The 18,836-nt window shown below is 36.5% G+C and overlaps 1 protein-coding gene across 1 annotated transcript in view; it reads right to left on the bottom strand.

Annotated features, from left to right (window-relative positions):
- EDA2R (ectodysplasin A2 receptor) overlaps nucleotides 1-18,836 on the bottom strand; it is a 59,270-nt gene that overhangs the window by 23,809 nt on the left and 16,625 nt on the right. The window contains 1 exon segment of the mRNA XM_045471301.1: nucleotides 5,994-6,090. Within this exon segment, the coding sequence (XP_045327257.1) occupies nucleotides 5,994-6,080 (87 nt within the window). The 5' untranslated portion in view covers nucleotides 6,081-6,090.

An 18,836-nucleotide genomic window follows, 5' to 3' on the forward strand; every position in this document is an offset into this window, starting at 1 on the left:
CCTTTGGCTATTCGGGGCCTTTTGTGGTTCCATATGAATTTTAAGATTGCTTGTTCTAGTTTCGAGAAGAATGCTGGTGCAATTTTGATTGGGATTGCATTGAATGTGTAGATAGCTTTGGGTAGTGTTGACATTTTGACAATATTTATTCTTCCAATCCATGAGCATGGAATGTTTTTCCATTCCTTTATATCTTCTTCAATTTGCCTCATCAGCTTTCCATAGTTTTCAGCATACAGATCTGTTATATCTTTGGTTAGATTTATTCCTAGGTATTTTATGCTTCTTGGTGCAATTGTGAATGGGATCACTTTCTTTATTTGTCTTTTTGTTGCTTCATTATTAGTGTATAAGAATGCAACTGATTTCTGTACTTTGATTTTGTATCCTGCAACTTTGCTAAATTCATGTATCAGTTGTAGCACACTTCTGGTGGAGTCTATCGGATTTTCCATGTATAGTATCATGTCATCTGCAAAAAGTGAAAGCTTAACTTCATTTTTGCCAATTTTGATGCCTTTGATTTCCTTTTGTTGTCTGATTGCTGATGCTAGAACTTCCAACACTATGTTAAACAACAGTGGTGAGAGTGGACATCCCACTCGTGTTCCTGATCTGAGGGAAAATGCTCTCAGTTTTTCCCCATTGAGGATGATGTTAGCTGTGGGCTTTTCATAAATGGCTTTTATGATCTTTAAGTATGTTCCTTCTATCCCGACTTTCTCAAGGGTTTTTATTAAGAAAGGGTGCTGAATTTTGTCAAAGGCCTTTCTGCATCGATTGACAGGATCATGTGGTTCTTATCTTTTCTTTTATTAATGTGATGTATCACATTGATTGATTTGAGAAAGTTGAACCAGCCCTGCATCCCAGGAATGAATCCCGCTTGATCATGGTGAATCATTCTTTTTATATGCTGTCGAATTCTATTTGCTAGTATCTTATTGAGAATTTTTGCATCCATATTCATCAGGGATATTGGCCTGTAGTTCCCTTTTTTTACTGGGTCTCTGTCTGCTTTAGGAATCAAAGTAATACTGGCTTCTTAGAATGAGTCTGGAAGTTTTCCTTCCTTTTCTATTTCTTGGAATAGCTTGAGCAGGATAGGTATTATCTCTGCTTTACACGTCTGGTAGAACTCCCCTGGGTAGCCATCTGGTCCTGGACTCTTATTTTTTGGGAGATTTTTGATGACTGATTCAATTTGTTTGCTGGTTATGGGTCTGTTCCAGCTTTCTATTTCCTCCTGATTGAGTTTTGGAAGCATATGGGTGTTTAGGAATTTGTCCATTTCTTCCAAGTTGTCCAGTTTGTTGGCATATAATTTTTCATAGTATTTCCTGATAATTGCTTGTATCTCTGAGGGATTGGTTGTAATAATTCCATTTTCATTCATGATTTTTTCTGTTTGGGTCCTCTCCCTTTTCTTTTTGAGAAGCCTGGCTAGAGGTTTATCAATTTGGTTTATTTTTTTGAAAAAACAACTCTTGGTATCATTGATCTGCTCTACAGTTCTTTTAGATTCTATATTGTTTATTTCTGTTCTGATCTGTATTATTTCTCTTCTTCTGCTGGGTTTAGGCTGTCTTTGCTGTTCTGCTCCTATTTCCTTTAGGTGTGCTGTTAGATTTTGTATTTGGGATTTTTCTTGTTTCTGGAGATAGGCCTGGATTGCAATGTATTTTTCTCTCAGGACTGCCTTCGCTGCATCCCAAAGCATTAGGATTGTTGTATTTTCATTTTCGTTTGTTTCCATATATTTTTTAATTTCTTCTCTAATTGCCTGGTTGACCCATTCTTTCTTTAGTAGGGTGTTCTTTAACCTCCATGCTTTTGGAGGTTTTCCAGACATTTTCCTGTGGTTGATTTCAAGCTTCATAGCATTGTGGTCTGAAAGTATGCAAGGTATGATTTCAATTCTTGTATACTTACGAAAGGCTGTTTTGTGACCCAGTATGTGATCTATTTTGGAGAATATTCCATGTACACTCAAGAAGAAAGTATATTCTGTTGCTCTGAATGCAGAGTTCTCTATATATCTTTCAAGTCCATCTGATCCAATGTATCATTCAGGGTCCTTGTGTCTTTATTGACCATGTGTCTAGATGATCTATCCATTTCTGCAAGTGGAGTGTTAAAGTCCCCTGCAATTACCACATTCTTATCCATAATGTTGCTTATGTTTGTGATTAATTGTTTTATATATTTGGGGGCTCTTGTATTCGGCGCATAGACATTTATAATTGTTAGCTCTTCCTGGTGGATAGACCCTGTGATTATTGTATAATGCCCTTCTTCATCTCTTGTTACAGCCTTTAATTTAAAGTCTAGTTTGCCTGATATAAGTATGGCTACTCCAGTGTTCTTTTGACTTCTAGTGGCATGATAAATAATTCTCCATCCCCTCATTCTTAATCTGAAGGTGTCCTCAGGTCTGAAATGAGTCTCTTGTAGAGAGCAAATAGATGGGTCTTTTTTTTTTTTTATCCATTCTGATACCCTATGTCTTTTGGCTGGCGCATTTAGTCCATTTACATTCAGTGTTATTCTAGAAAGATATGAGTTTAGAGTCATTGTGGGGGCACCTGGGTGGCGCAGTCGGTTAGGCGTCCGACTTCAGCTCAGGTCATGATCTCGCGGTCCGTGAGTTCGAGCCCCGCGTCAGGCTCTGGACTGATGGCTCAGAGCCTGGAGCCTGTTTCTGATTCTGTGTCTCCCTCTCTCTCTGCCCCTCCTCCGTTCATGCTCTGTCTCTCTCTGTCCCAAAAATAAATATAAATGTTGAAAAAAAAAATAGAGTCATTGTGATGTCCATAGGTTTCATGTTTGTAGCGATGTCTCTGGTACTTTGTCTCACAGGATCCCCCTTAGGATCTCTTGTATCGCTGGTTTAGTTAACCAGTTTTATAATTAGAAGAACTTTGTTGTTCTTAATTAATTTTACTCAGCTAACATAATTCTTATTCAAAATTTGGTGCTGATAGTGCTATAAGACTATTTATTATAAATAAAATATTAACTTATAAACATAAAAGGATATGTAACCCCAAATCACAATAATAATTGGTTCATCTTAGAAATGCAATATATCTTAATTTTTGGAATTTATTAATATATACAAATTAACATGTCAAAGGGAAAATAGATGAAATTGTCAGATGTTGATAAAATGAAACAAAATTCAAAGCCATTTGATTTTTAAAGTCATATATATTATATAAAATATTTAAAAACTCTCTATATTCTGCTCTTTGTTTACTCAGGTTCCTTACACTAACAAAGAATAAACAATGAATAGATGAGTAAAAAAAGCAATTTGAAATATTACCCAAAATTCTAAATGCAAATAAACAATAAGCACAAAAAAGTTGTTTTTACCCCATCAAATAGAAAAAAAAGTAAATAAAAAAGGATATACCATAAAGTTCTCATTAATTAGTAATTTAATATTACAAAGGAAAGCATAAAATTAATAGATGGTAGATACATGCATTGTTCATATGTGGTATGGCTTTTAGGATATAAGAATTCCATGCACTATTGATAATAAATATATTTATAATGTAAATCAGCAAAAAAAAATTCAGAAGTGTTCTGCTTATATATTTCAAGAATTTCTAAATAGTATGCATTATTTTTCCTGGTAATTATACTTCTAGAAATGTGTCCTGAGGAAATACTGTTGATTTTCTGTAATGATTTATTTACAATGATGTTTAAAATCCATATGAATGAACTTTAAATCTAAATAAAAGTAATTATAAAAACAAGGCTAATTAGGAAATTAGCTGCTTATCCAAAAGTTATAGCCCATTTTCTCACTTACTAATAGATAATTGATTTAATTCTGGGTTGTAAGGTGACCATCCTCAAGAACTGATTCTTGATTGGTCTTATTTAATTATGGTAATCCCATTCCCATTTGCCAGGTACTCATTTCCTAGCCTCTCTTGCAGTTTAGAGATATAGCATCCAATTCTCGCCAATAAGATATAAAGAAAATTTGCTCGGTTGCTTCTAGGAAGATAGATTTTCCCTAATAAAAGTCAAGGTGTTTTGTCCTTGTCCCTTCTTCCTGACTTTCACTTTGGTGTAGAGATATGATGCTTTGGGTTATGGCAACCAAGAGGCCACAAGCATGAAGAGAAAACAAGGTACACAAGATGAAGAGTAAAAAAAAAAAAGTCTGTGTCCTTGGCAACAGTGTTCGTCTGCTCAATCAAGCACATTCTCTTAACCTTTAGACTTCATTACATAAATAAATGTGTTTATGGTTCAAGTCACTGCTAAGTTTTATGTTACTTCTAGCTGACCATATCCTGACTTATAGATAAACTAATTTCTCCACAGCAAAGCCGAGGCTTAAACCCTTGTTTATGTGGCTCATGATTATTTTTACTGAACTATTTTGACTTTGAGCAAGTGAATTCTCTCTGAGTCTTAGTTTCCTCATGTAAAATGGGGTTCATAATACCTCCTTTTTGTGACCGAGGGACAAATTAGGTAATACACATGAAAGCTCTTTACAAGGTACAGACTACTATACAAGTACAATCTGTTTATATATAAAGCTTTTCAGGAGCACAACATTGCAATTCCTTCATTTTCTCTGAGCTTTCTAGTGGTGCTGAAATAGACACATGCACATTTCATCATTGGTCATGTTTTAAGAGTTTGGTAATGGAAGTTTGATAGAAAGACTCACTTTTCTCCCTTGGAGAAGTTCAATATGTAAATATGTAAATGTGGATGGCTTTAAACATAATGGCAATGTACATGATAGAAACATTTGTAAGAGACTGTTCTTAATGGGAGTGCCAGGACTTTTTAATCAAGATCAGTGTATAATTGAAAATAGATTCTGTCGGGGCGCCTGGGTGGCGCAGTCGGTTGAGCGTCCGACTTCAACCAGGTCACGATCTCGCGGTCCGTGAGTTCGAGCCCCACGTCGGGCTCTGGGCTGATGGCTCGGAGCCTGGAGCCTGTTTCCGATTCTGTGTCTCCCTCTCTCTCTCTGCACCTCCCCCTTTCATGCTCTGTCTCTCTCTGTCCCAAAAATAAATAAACGTTGAAAAAAAAAATTATAAAAGAAAATAGATTCTGTCAAGCCAAGCAGCTTGGCCCATCAGGTCCATCCCAATGGCCAGCATGATCTAACCTCTGATAACCTTTCCTGGTTCCTGGGAACCCTTATCAACCATGTGGGCACTCATCTGTGATACCAAATATTATGTGTAAAGAGTTAAAATTAGAGTTTGTACTTGCATCTGTTGGTATCTCTTGGACTCAGTCTCTTCATTTGTGAAATACAGATATAGGAAGGTGGGCTAAATAATTGTGATATTTTACTTTACTTAGAGGATCATGTTACTTTTCTACTCAAAACCCTCCAAAGGGTTCTTGGTGTACTGAGGGAAAAATATGAAAATCTCTTATCATAGACTTCAAGACTCCACAGAGTTTGGCCTATACCCCTTCTATGACCTCATTGTGTACCAATCTCTATTTCACTTACCATACATCAGCTGCCCTAACCTTTTTCTTCCTTGAACATGCGTAGTACATTTCCACCTTGGGACTCTACTACCTATATTCTGTCCTCAGAAGGCACCTCCTTAGAGTTCCTTTGCTACTTGATCTCAAGTAGCTCTATAGCAGATCAGACCTGATATCTGACTCTTGAACCCCAAGTGGGTGAGCCCTACTTTAATTGACAGATTTCCCTAATGCTAAGGAGTTTTCATGGGCCTCTGCACTCCACATCTCCTCTTGATATATGTCATTATATTGTGGAAACCTCCCTTGGCCCTGATCCTGTCAGGTGGGATTTTGTTGGCATTGCCACTGCTATTATAATCTTTGGACTGTATGTTTTGCCCACTAAACTGTATTAGCCACAGGTAGGGCTGACTCTCCTAATCTTGGACTCACTCAGTTGCCAGGCTTGTTCCTAGAATGTGACAGAAATAAGTATCCTGATCAGAGGGGCTTACCTTGGAGAGTTCTTGTCCAGGTTCACACAGTTGGCAGGTGGCACACTGTCCCCATTGGTCCCAGTACTCATTTTCTTGGCAATCCATTGTGGGAAGGCTATGGGTACATAACACAAATACTGGGGAGCTAGTGAAAAGGTATCAAAATGTAAGTAGTGGCTTCCATTTCCCTTGATTTATGGGTCCTCTTAACATACTCTCTGGCTCTGAGTTACAGGGTTGAGGAAGCCAATCCAAAATAGCTAATGCTAATGTGCCAGTAAATCTTTTAAATACTTTACATTTAATATTTCATTCAATATTTTACACCAGCATATCAGAGATTATCATTAGCCCCAATTTGCATATGAGGAAACAGAGGCACAGAGGCCAAGAAATTCACCAAAGTTCACAGAATTAGTTGCTGTACCACTTGCTGACCTGGAAAGAGAATAAAGTAAGGAGCTAGCTTCTGCCTGGATGAGTAAAGGATAACCACAATTTCTCACATGTGAATAGCTATTAGCAGCTTATAAAACAGTTTCACATCCTTTATTATTTGATCCACACAATAACCATGTGAAGTAAACAATATAGAGATTATTGTCATTGTTTTGTGGATAAGAAAGCTGAAACATGGCCCTCTTTTGCCAAAACTGTCTTGAGTACCTTTGAGGTCCACTAGATGTTATTGCTTCTGTCCTAGGGGAAGATGACCCACCATGAAGAAGTGTCCTGATATACTAAGGTGTAGACAAGGAGGAATACTATTCAGATAATAGTTTTTAGAATAAAGATGACATAGGGCAGTATCTTTAGCACAGGTTTGAGAATTGAGAGATAGACATTTTAATCCTGGCTATAGGGTAACCAATCATCCAGAACTAAGGGGTTTTCCCAGTATATGGGGTTTTCATTGTTAAAACTGGGACAGTTTAAGGCAAACTGGGATGGTGGGTTAACTTACCTAACATTTGTTTCAACCTATGACCTTGGATGAATCACTTTATTTTTTCTGGCCATAGTTATTTAGCCTGAAAAAAAGAGAACAGTGCATTCCTCACCTACCTTATATAGCTCTTGGGAAGATTAAATGAGCTAAGGTTCATCAAAGCATTCTGAAGGCTTTGAAAAGCTCTACAAAGTAAGACAGAGGTAAGTATGCAGAGGAACAGTTTTCTACAAAGATGAATTATAATGAGGGGGACTCAAATAATGGATACACATGGTTTGCACTGTTAAAAGATAAAGGTGGAGTGAGATTCTTTTGCTAACTCCTTAACCTCATAAAGTACTGAAAGTACTGAAAGTCCTAAGGATGTACATCAGAAGAGAGGAGAGTGAATGTGAACTTTGAGAGGGCATCAATCTTCCTCTCAAAAGTCACCAGTGGTGATAGGACAAGTCATCCTGGCTGGCATTCTTGCTTGAATGCATCTTTTCCCACCATCACCTGGGCCATTCTTCCTCATTCCTTCATTCAGAAGTAAGTGGGCTACAAAATTCATTTTTGTACAAGCTAAAAACACTCCCTCTTGTGTTGTTTCAATTACTGGCCCATACTATCAGCCTCAATAAGCATGCTCCCCTCCCTACCTACCCTTCTTAGTAAGGACAAAAACAAAAACCATCAGTGGTAGCATAGCCCTTATGACAAGGGAATTAAGTGTCATGGCCACAGGGCCAGCATACTGCTCTGAACAACTACCCTGTATCCTTTTCTTGCCCACAAAAACAAACAAACAAACAAACAAACAAACAAAAACATTGGCAGAAGCCAAAGAGCAGCCCTGCCCTTGAAATGAGCTCTTGACATAGGTACATGAATCTACACAGCACCTGCTTCTGGTGTCTGAAACATTCTATTCTGTTTGACTTAGGAGCCTCATTTATCTAATAAATGTCATTTGTCATGTCTCTTAACATGTTTCTCTAACACTGACTTTGAAACCTATGTTTAGGCAAGGCAGGCTTATTACCAAATCCTCATAGCAAAATCCAGGGAATGAACAGAAGGCTTTTTTTCTCCTCTGTTTTTGTCAAACTGCTTACCTGAAGCATACCAAAAATATTCTTTCATTATAAGTTTAATGAATTGTCTTTATTAAAGAGAATGAAATATCATAGACTCTAGACTGTTTTGAAGTCATGGTATATGAGTAAAACCGTTTAATAATGACTACATGTCATTATCCAAGGACAAACTCCAAAGTTATGTCAAAATTTTCCCTGTGGTCATCAGTGTCCTCTGGTAGATGTAATTGCCCTTTTATTGTGAGAGAAGGTAATAGATAATAATTAGGTTTTGAGAAAATCAGGGCTACTCTGAGGTTTCTCATAACTGCATCAACACACTCTTCTAGAGTCACACAAGATGAAGCTGAATCCTTAAAATTCAAATAGACAGGCCTATAAAGTTTTTACATATGTATATAATCATATAAACACTATGCAGATAAAGATACAGAACATTTTCATTACCTCAACAGGCTGTCTCATTGCCCTTCCCAGTCAATATCATCCCGTTCTCCCAAGTAATATCTATTTTGGCTTCTTTCACCATTATTAGTTTTACCTGTCCTTGAACTTCATATAAATTAGTTTAATGCAAGAGCACTCTTGTTTCTGACTTTCTTTGCTCAATGTTATTTCTCAGTGAATGAGATTCATCCATCATGTGTGTAGCAATCTTTGTTCCTTACCATTGCTGTTTAGTGTCCCATTGTATGGATATGCCACAATTTATACATTTTTTTGGCTGATAGACATTGGGCTGTTTCCAATTTGTACCCATCACAAAGTTGTTATGCTATGGTTAATTGATTTTCAAAAAGAGTGCTAAAGGCAATTTAATGGGAAAAGAACAGTTTTTTAAGGTGTTGTGACAACTGGATATTCACATGAAAAATAATTAGATTAGTCCCTTACTTCAAACTACATACAAAATTAACCCAAAATGGACCAAAGATCCAAATGTGAGAGACAAAACTGTAAAACTCCTATAAGAGTTTTCTTATAAGAAAACATTTTTTGGTAATTTTTCTTTCTTTTCTTATAAAAAATATAGGGGTAAATATTGGTGACATTGGATTAGTAAATGTTTTCTTAGATATAATACGAAAAGCACAAGCAACAAATGAGAAAAAAAGAACAAATTGTACTTAATCAAAATGTAAACCTTTTGTGCTTCAATGGACACTATTAAAAAATAAAAAGATAATCCATATAAAGGGAGAGAAAAAACTGAAAATTATAGATATCTGATAAAATACTTACATATATAACATATAGATATATCTTAAAACTTAATAATAAAAAAACAATTAAAAATAGGCCAAGTATTTGAATATACATTATTCCAAGATGATATACAAGTGGCCAATAAGCACGTAAAAAATGCTCAACATCATTAGCAATTACAGAAATGCAAATCAAAATCACAAATGGAATCCCACCTCACACCAACTAGGGTGGCTATAATAAAAAATTAGAGAGGTAAGCAAATGTTGGCAAGGATTTGAAGAAGTGGGAACCCTCAAATATTGCTGGAGAATTGGGACTGTTTTATGTTTTCCAACTGATCTATAAAGTATCTCTTTATTCCTTTTTAGTGGGTTAAAGTTGTTTAACTCAGACAAATAAAAAGGTGAAATAGCTGGCTGCTAGGTCCTTGCATGTGGTAACCAACTGTTAGAAGCCTAAAAGAATCAAAAGGTCTGCCACAGTCTCTCTTTATTAGCTTTCTAATTAAATATTCATTATCATTAGCCCTATGCTCTCAGAAGATATATTTTGTTTAGAGCTATTTGGCTCCAGAACTCTTAATCCTACACAAAGTAACTGGTATATCAATTAATAATTTTACTGTGAGTCAAAACATTTTAACTAGCCAATCAGTTGATAATTTAACTTTTTTTCTTTTCACTCATCAGCTGCAAGCAAAATCTTGTAGTTTTTTTTTTACTTTTTATAAATATTTTATTTGTAGTTTTTAATCTTAAACACTGAATAAAATTTTCCAAAAAAATGTAATGTAAATGTAATGCAAAATGTGATGTAAAAAAAGAATGTGAAATTGTGCAGTCCTTTTGAAAAATGTTTTTGTAGTTCCTCAAAATGTTAAATATAGAGTTGCCATGTGACCCAGCATTAGTCATATACCCAAATAATTGAAACTATATATCCACACAAAAATTTATACACAAATGTTCCTAGCATCATTATTCATAACAGCCAAAATAGAAACAACTTGAATGTCCATCAATTGATAATAGCTAAATAAAATATGGCCCAACCTCACATCGAAATATTCAGCTACAAAAAGGAATGGAGTACTTGATACTTGCTGTAACATGGATAAATCTTGAAAACATTATGCTAAGTGAACAAAGCCAGACACAAAAGGACATATATTGTATGATTACATTTACATGAAATATCCAGAATAGGTAATTCATAGAGACAGAAAGTAGATTAGTAGTTGCCAGAGGTCAGAGAAAGGAAAAAATGGAGAATGACTACTTAATGGGTGAGTTTCATTTGGGGGTTATGAAATGGTCTGGAACTAGATAGTCATAATGGCTGCACAACTTTGTGAGTATGTTAAAAACCAATGAATTTTACATTTTAAAAAGGTGAATTTTATGGTATGTGAATTATACCTCAATTATTTTTAGAAAAGGCTGATTCTTCAGCTTTTTCTTTAATACTATGAACTACCCTATATTATTCCAAGTTATTACCTGAGTTAGGCCCAAAATTAAAATTTTAAATAGATACTATTAATATTCTTATATGTGCCCCTAACTGATTTTTTTCACTCAACTTTTCACCCAAATTTATCTAGTAAGTGTTGTTTGGTTATATCGATTGGGTTTAGCCAGAGGGTCTGACAAGTGGCAAAATATCAAGAGGGTCTCCTTATTTCATCTCTTTGTCATGTGGCTGCTCTCCCTGCCAATCCCCAACCCCTGTCCTAATTCCAAAATAATAATAATAATAATATAACCTAGAAGAGTAAGAGAGCAAGTAGATAGGGAAGAGGAGAAACAATGAGGTTGACATTAACAATAATCCTCACATTAGCTTATTGTGTCCTGAATGATCAATGTTGGCCAAGTTTCCGGTGGATGTGAGGTACTCTGGTTGCTGCCAGTGTACCTGCCTCTGGCCACAGCTTTCAGCTGCTGCTCTTCTCAATTTGCACATGCCTATGGGGTGAAACATGCTCTTTCTATCTAGGGTGAGTGGGCAAGACAGGATGACAGGTCTAAATTAAGAACTCAGGACTTTAGGGAAGATATTTACTTTGCCTAATCAGTGCAGGGGGTGGTACTAATGAGGGTGAGGAAGACAGCAGCTGGCCCATACACTATCCATTCCTCTCCTTTGGGCTTCCGGTCACCCACATACATAAGACTGGTGAAAATCAAAGCTGTTGGTCAGCCTGGCCTTGGGAATATTGCCTTCTTTGAAAATTAAGCTTCTAATCTCACTCTAATAATGAGTTCCCTCATCATTTCCAGATGTTTGGCCTATAATCCAGATGTTGCTTTATTATTTGGTTCTGGTTCTCAGCTCTTTATTTCCTAGCCTGGCCTACAGCTACTCCTAACCCCAGCTTTCTCTTGTTTCTAAGCTATCAAGCATCTTATCTTCCTCCTGCCCCACTATGTGAACTTTACATTCCTCCATTTGGTGAATGATCCCAGGCCCAACTCTTCTATCAGAAGCATGTTCCTCCTCAGTGCTAGACTCAAGGTCTCCATTCATACTATAAGGGTTTGCCCAATCTCTTTGACTAGTGGTTCTTTATATAGACTGAACCTTGGGAGCTTCAAAAAATACTGATAGTTCTGTCCCATTCCTGAGATTCTGATGTAATCACTCACAGGTGTGGTCTTAATATTTGGAATTTTTTAAGTTCACCAGGTGATTTTTATGTGCAGCCCACTTTGAAAATCATTGCTTTAAGGGCTTTTTTTTTTTCTTTTGTCTGTTTGCCCGAGTATAAGGTGTAGTCAGAAAGGTTTTTGTTCTCCTACATCCAGAGAGAATTTGGTGACAGAATTAACTGGCCTACCCAGTATTTATTTAAAGTTTATTTATTTATTTATTTTGAGAGGGGCAAGGGGCAGAGAAAGATATAGAAAGAGAGAATCCTAAGCAGGCTTTGCAACATCAGTGTAGGGCCTGACGTGAGGTTTGAACTCATAAACCGTGAGATTATGACCCGAGTCAAACTCAAGAGTCACACTCTTAACCAAATGAGACCCTCCATTTTTTTCTTTTTTAGAAAAAAATGAGTGATAAAGACAAAGAGGTTGAGAGCGGAGTGTTAGTTTTAAAACATGTTATATCATGTCATTTCCAATCTCAAAATCCATTGATGGCTCTCCACCTTAATACAATTAAAGTCCTTAGAATGGTCAATGAGGCCTTAGATGATCCGCCTACCTCCCCTTACACCATTACCTCTTTGACCTTATGATCTCTTATTCTTTTAACTCCAGCCATGCTGGCCTCTTTGCTATATTATTCAAGCTAACTTAGTAATGTTCCCAACTTAATTAAGTGCTTCACTTGCTATTCCCTCAATCATGCATGTTTTCCCCTGGATATCCCCATGGCTTCCTCCCTTATCTTCTTCAGTTCTTTATTATACTATCTTCTTAGTGAGGTTTCTCTGACCATTCCTTTAAAACCTTAACTTTGCTCCATATTTCCTATACCTTTTTGCTATTTCATTCTTCTCAATTGCCCTCCTGACCATCTGAAATCTTATATATCTTATTTATTTACTTCTTTATGGCCTGATCTTACTCCAATTAGAATGTAAGCACCATGAAATCAAATTGCTTTTTATGCTCATTCCTTTATCGCATATGTTTAGAACAGTGCCTGGCACATAGTAGGCCCTAAATAAATATATATATATTTTTAATTTAGTGAATGTTTAAAGTCTACAGAATAATGGTCACAATCTTCTGACTGAGTGAAAGGTTTAACAATTTATAAAGGGTTTCACATCACTTAGCTCAATGGATCCTTACAATAACCCCAGAAGTAAGCCAGGGATTTTCACACATTATTAAGTTAAAAAAATGTTGAAGCTCAAAGAAAAATAGATTCCTCTAATTTATTTATCTAGTAAGAAACACACCCAGAACTCACAGGAAACTTAAGACCCATGAGTCCATCATATTTTCCAAGGCAGTATTGAACTCTAAAATAGGGAACTGAGGTTTTCCGGCCTGTGACTGAAATTTAATTTTTTTATCAATAATATCTTAGGTTGGAAAAAGGCCATTTTCTGAATGTTAATCTGATTCTGCTTTAAAGAATAGCTAGACAAGGTTACTTCCCAAGCCTTAAGTGATAAGGGCCAGGACATAGGTGGTAGCAATAAGAATAGAAAGCAAGTAATGGTGGCGGAAACAGACTTTACAAAAAATGCCTATAGAACCTTACAATTCCATGAATGTGAGAGCCAAAAGAAGGACATGAGTCAGAGAAAATTCTGAGGTATCTGCCTGGAAAACAAAGAGAATCTCAAAGCCCTGAAGAGTGTGAAACAGTTCCTTATTAGAAAAAAAAAAAAAAAAAACAATATACTTAGTTTTTTCAAATTATTTCAAGTACAGGAGGGACAAAAAAAATGTCAGTGATGGTGCTTAGCAGGCAATTAAAATATGTAGAACATAGGTTGGGGTTAGAGATAAGTCAAATTTGGATGTACATCAAAATCATCAAGAGGACTTACAAAATATACCTGTATCTTAGATCAATTAAATAAATACCTCTGGGAGGTTAAGAGCCACTGGCCTAGGTAAATTATGGTGGAGGCTTAGATGAACAAAGAAAAATGTCAAGAACAAAACACTGAGGGACATCTATATTTGAAGTTAGAAGAGGAAGAAAATCCAGTAGCAACGAAAAAGTGGAAGCCAGGGAAGAAACAATAAAACCCAGATAGGGAAATACAGGATAGAGTTTTAAAAAGAGGTGAGCAGCACTGTCAACTGTTAGTACAGGAAGGTGGAAGATCATCAGGACTGAGGATGCATTATTTTGAACTTATTTTGTGGACATGTAATAAAAGTAAATTGTATTTTAATATTAAAGTTGATATGTTCATAAGATAGAAAGATTCAGATACCATAGGTAGTTATAGTTTTTAACAGGCTCCTCTTTACATTTCCAAAGAAGCTAAAGAATTTCAATTATTAGTGATAACAACTGGTCCCATAATGTCAGGATTATCAACAGAGGAGAATGAAGGGAGTTGTGCAAAATCAAAGAAGCCTCACGTATTTACTTCGTCTTATTCCAACAGATAATGTTTCTGTAAGAATAAAGATGCTGGAGTAGAAAAAGAAAAAATCTTATTAAAAGCATATTATAATTTTGTAGACAGAATTAATAACCAACTGAACTGGGCCATTTCTATTTTAGCCAAAACCAAATGCTAACAATATGAAGTAAATTATTTCTCCTTCAAAACATGTGTGAGCACACACATTCAAAAGAATAACAATTAAAAAAACACACAAACTTAAAAAGACAAACATAACTTAAAAGACTATACATTGAGGAGGAGAAAAAGCTACAAAATATACAAATATTGTGTTACTATCTCGCAACTGCTGAAATAAAATTGTTATAGGAAGAGGAGAAAAGAACTGTGTAGCCAAAAATATAGCAATATAATTAATAACATAAATGGGATGAAATGAAGACCAGCAAACTCTGGGCTGATTATGAGGGGAAATATAATTTTAATAATTATTGAAACAGTCTTCCCAAGTGGGAGCAAAGGCACAGAAACTACCCTAGATGATGTTCAAAGGAAAAATGAGATAATGCATGTGTGAGTGCTGTGGAAACTCTGGTTTGTGCTACAAATGTGAGGGTTGCTATGATTGTTGTTACCATCCCACCTACGGGGTATAGAAAAGGGAATTGAAAACAAAGCACAGGCTAAACAAACACTTAGCCAATACCCAAAGCCCCTGTTTTGCTCCACTGTGGTCTCAGACAAAGTGAGTCACTTATTAATGTACAAACCACCGACACCATGAAATTATGGTATCTTCAATAATTAGTTATCCCACCAAGAGGGCTGGGAGTAAATATTTATTGACTTCCCAGGGGGATATGCTTTTTAGCTGAGTTGTCATAACTGGGAATTGGATTAGTGGTTTGATTTTTTGCAGGGCTGCACACTGGATAAAACTCAGTCAAGGGTATTAATTTCTGATTTCTATTAAGGTTTTTTGATCTTACCTCACATTCTCTCCACCCTGTCCAATTTACCAAGCAATCTGGAATAATTATATCTCTCTGAAGGTGTCAGTGAGAAGAGTGCCTTATCTCCCAAAGCAATTTAAATTCAATCAAGCACACTATCCCTTCCTCATAGGCAGAGAATGAAATATCCCAAAGAAGCAAAAATACAACCTGATGACCATTTGAAAGTATAGCTCAGAGCCACTTATCTTTCCAACAGAAATGGAAGAACCAGTCCATAAAATGAAGCCTGTCTTTACAGGATGTGAGATATTGACACCAAAATGTTTTTATTTTTTATTTTTTTAGGATGCTCAATAAAAAGAAGAAACATATGGGGCACCTGGGTGGCTCAGTCGGTTAAGCCTCCGACTTCGGCTCAGGTCATGATCTCGCAGTCCGTGAGTTCGAGCCCCACATCGGGCTCTGTGCTGACCGCTCAGAGCCTGGAGCCTGTTTCGGATTCTGTGTCTCCCTCTCTCTCTGACCCTCCCCCATTCATGCTCTGTCTCTCTCTGTCTCAAAAATAAATAAACGTTAAAAAAAAAAAAGAAGAAACATATAAGGGTTGCCAGGGTAGTGGAAGAAAAAGGAAACGTAATAAGAAGCCTACGATCTCATATATAAACACATATGCTGTAAGACAATTTAGAAATACCACAATCTTAGAAAGAAGTTTAAAACTCTTTTTATCCCCAATTACCTGTTGCCAAATAAAGAAATATCATCTAAATCTACTTGTTTTTGTTTTTGTTTTTAGTAACAGGAACCTCATGGAGTGGTTGGGTGGCTCAGTAGGTTAAGTGCACGACTCTTGATTTCAGCTCACGTCATGATCTCAGAGTTGGTGAGATTGAGCCCCAAGTCAGGCTCTGTGCTGACAGCATGGAGCCTGCTTGGGATTGTTTCTCTCCCCCTCTCTCTCTCTCCCTGCCCCTCCCATGCTTGAACTCTCTCTCCACCACCTCTCTCTCTCAAAATAAACAAATAAATTAAAAAAAGAAAGAAACAGGCACCTCAATATTCACATGACAGCATATTCCATTATTGTTATTTTTTCCTCTTTGGCAGCTGATTAAAACTTCAAATCACCAGATTATTTGAAAAACATACTGTCATGGAATCCCAAAAGGATTCTTCAAGACAACCTAACCCCATTGTTTGATAATCTAGATGCAAAGACTGAAACACAGAGAAGAGGTAAAATTTTCCCAAAGTCACATAGTTGTTCAGTGGCAGGGACAGGACTATAATCCAAGTATCCAAATTTAGGTCCCAGTGGCTTGTCTATTTTCCATAATTAAAAAAAAATGGGGGGTGGGCCCAGGTTGAAGACTAATTATTCAGTGAGTATATTAACAAGTTTCTGGCTTCTTTCCCTACCCCACCCTCACAGACTAATCTTGGCTCATTTTATTTCAACAGAAAAATTTTTAAAGGGTAGGCTGGGTCAGGAATATGTGGCCCATAGAAAGGAAGTGGTCCTTTTGGCTTACTCACCATGGTGACTAACAATTTCCTGTAAGTAAAAACATCTTAGTCTTTGATTCTACCATAAACATTATGTGACAATTCCTTTATTTTTAATAATGTCATGATATCTTTTGGGATACTTAATGGATATCATTACTATAGTCACCCTGGGAGGGGAAGGATGATTTCTTTTCACTCAAAAAGCACCTGAGAATTACCTTCTATGATAGGCCTTCTATTAGGACATGGTGGAAAGAGGACAAACCAGAGGTGAGTAAAGTATCTTCTCTACTTAAAAAAAAAAATCATAGTCTTATGAGGAACATAGAAAACATATATAGTTAACTCTAACCCAAGACAAACTATAGTCATCTTCATATCTCCCATGAACACAGGATGATACTTTCCATTTTTCAGACAGATGGTGAAGTTGACTAACATTCCCCTTGTTATACACCTAATGGGAAAATTGACAATTTCTAGTTTCCAGACAGGAGGGAGAGAAAATTAGCTTTTGGTTCAATATCCAGCTTCAGCTGTGAGGAATGGCTCCAAAATGAGCCTCACTCTCTGCAGAAGGCATTCAAGTACAGCATGTCAAAGAAGACATCTAAAGGAAGGTTATACAGCCTGGTGTGTATTCCCAGGTACAGGCATTGTTTGCCTTTCCTCTGGCATGAGGGGCTTTTTCTCCCTTAAAAAGCTTCTCTAAATGAGGTCCCTTAAAGAAAGAATAACTATGTAAGGCAATTAGATAACCCATTCTCCTCCAGTCTCTTTAGTTTCAAAGTTGGCCCAGTTGCCCAGCCTATACCTTAAACAAAAACAGCTATGGAAAATGAAAAAAAAAAAAGGAAGAATGAATGAAAAAAAAAAAAACAACAACAACAATAACCACTAATCTTGGAGTAAGACAAATTTTACTTCCAGTTGTGGCTCAGACACTTAGTAACTAAACAACCACTGGCAAGTTTTATTTTCTTTGGGCCTGTTTGGCCACCTGTACAATTAAGAGAAGAAAACCCACACCTTTCCTAGTAGGGGTGAGGAGTCAGTGGGATGATGGATTTGAAAGTATATGGCACATAGTGGGAATGTAAGAGTTAAGAAATTATAAAGGAACTTGTCACATTCACCCATCCTGTTCCTTATGTAGTTTTTCTTACCACTTTTAAGGTACCACCATCATCCCAATTTACAGAGTTAAAAATCTCAGAGTCCTATTTGACTTGAAAACATGCCATGTGAGATATGGTAAGGTATGGGCTGTTTGACCTGGGATCAGAAGATGCAGGAGGATATAGTCTCCATCTTTCAGGTCTATAAAAACTGTCATGGAAGAGAATAAACAAACTGTTCTGAGTGGCTCCAGGGAGAATGACTAGGATCTCTGAGTGAAAACCATAGGGAGAATTAGTTAAGCTTAACAAAAGGAAGAGCTTTTGAAGAGTCAAGGCTTTCCATGAAGGGGATGGACTTTCTCATAGATCACTAAGTACATTCCCCTCTGGAAGTGTTTAGGCAGAAACTAACAAGGATGTTTTAAGGTGAAGTCACTTGTGGTGGCAGGAGATTATGATTCCTGAAAACCTACTATGTGTCAGATACTGTGCCAGTACTTTACAGGGATTACCTCCTTTAATCATCCCAATAAAACTATGATGTAAGTACTGTTCTTCCTGTTTTTCAGAGTAGAAAACTGAGGCTCAGAGAAGTTCAACATTTTTTACTGGGCTTACAGCTGGTATTTTAAGTGGCTGTACTTCAGTCTTTGTATAGAAAACAAAATCATGCTCCCCACACATACTTCTAAATGCTCTATAGAAATACAATCCTGACTAGGAATTATGAATAAATAAGATGTTTAGGATCACAGACAGCAGATAGACTCCGGACTTAAACACAGCTGTCTAAATGAGAAAGTGGATATACCTTCTACTGCACCATCAGAGAAGTGGATGGAAATGGGATGTATAACCTTTTAAATTTTAAGCCAGTCCTAAGAGATTTTGATTCTTATCATTCCTCCTTTTTTCAATCTCATATAATTTATCAACTTTTAATTGTGTAGATTTAACTTTATGATGTCTTGCTAAATTTATT

This window comes from Leopardus geoffroyi, chromosome X, assembly GCF_018350155.1.
Source record: "Leopardus geoffroyi isolate Oge1 chromosome X, O.geoffroyi_Oge1_pat1.0, whole genome shotgun sequence".
NCBI classification, from domain to species: domain Eukaryota; kingdom Metazoa; phylum Chordata; class Mammalia; order Carnivora; family Felidae; genus Leopardus; species Leopardus geoffroyi.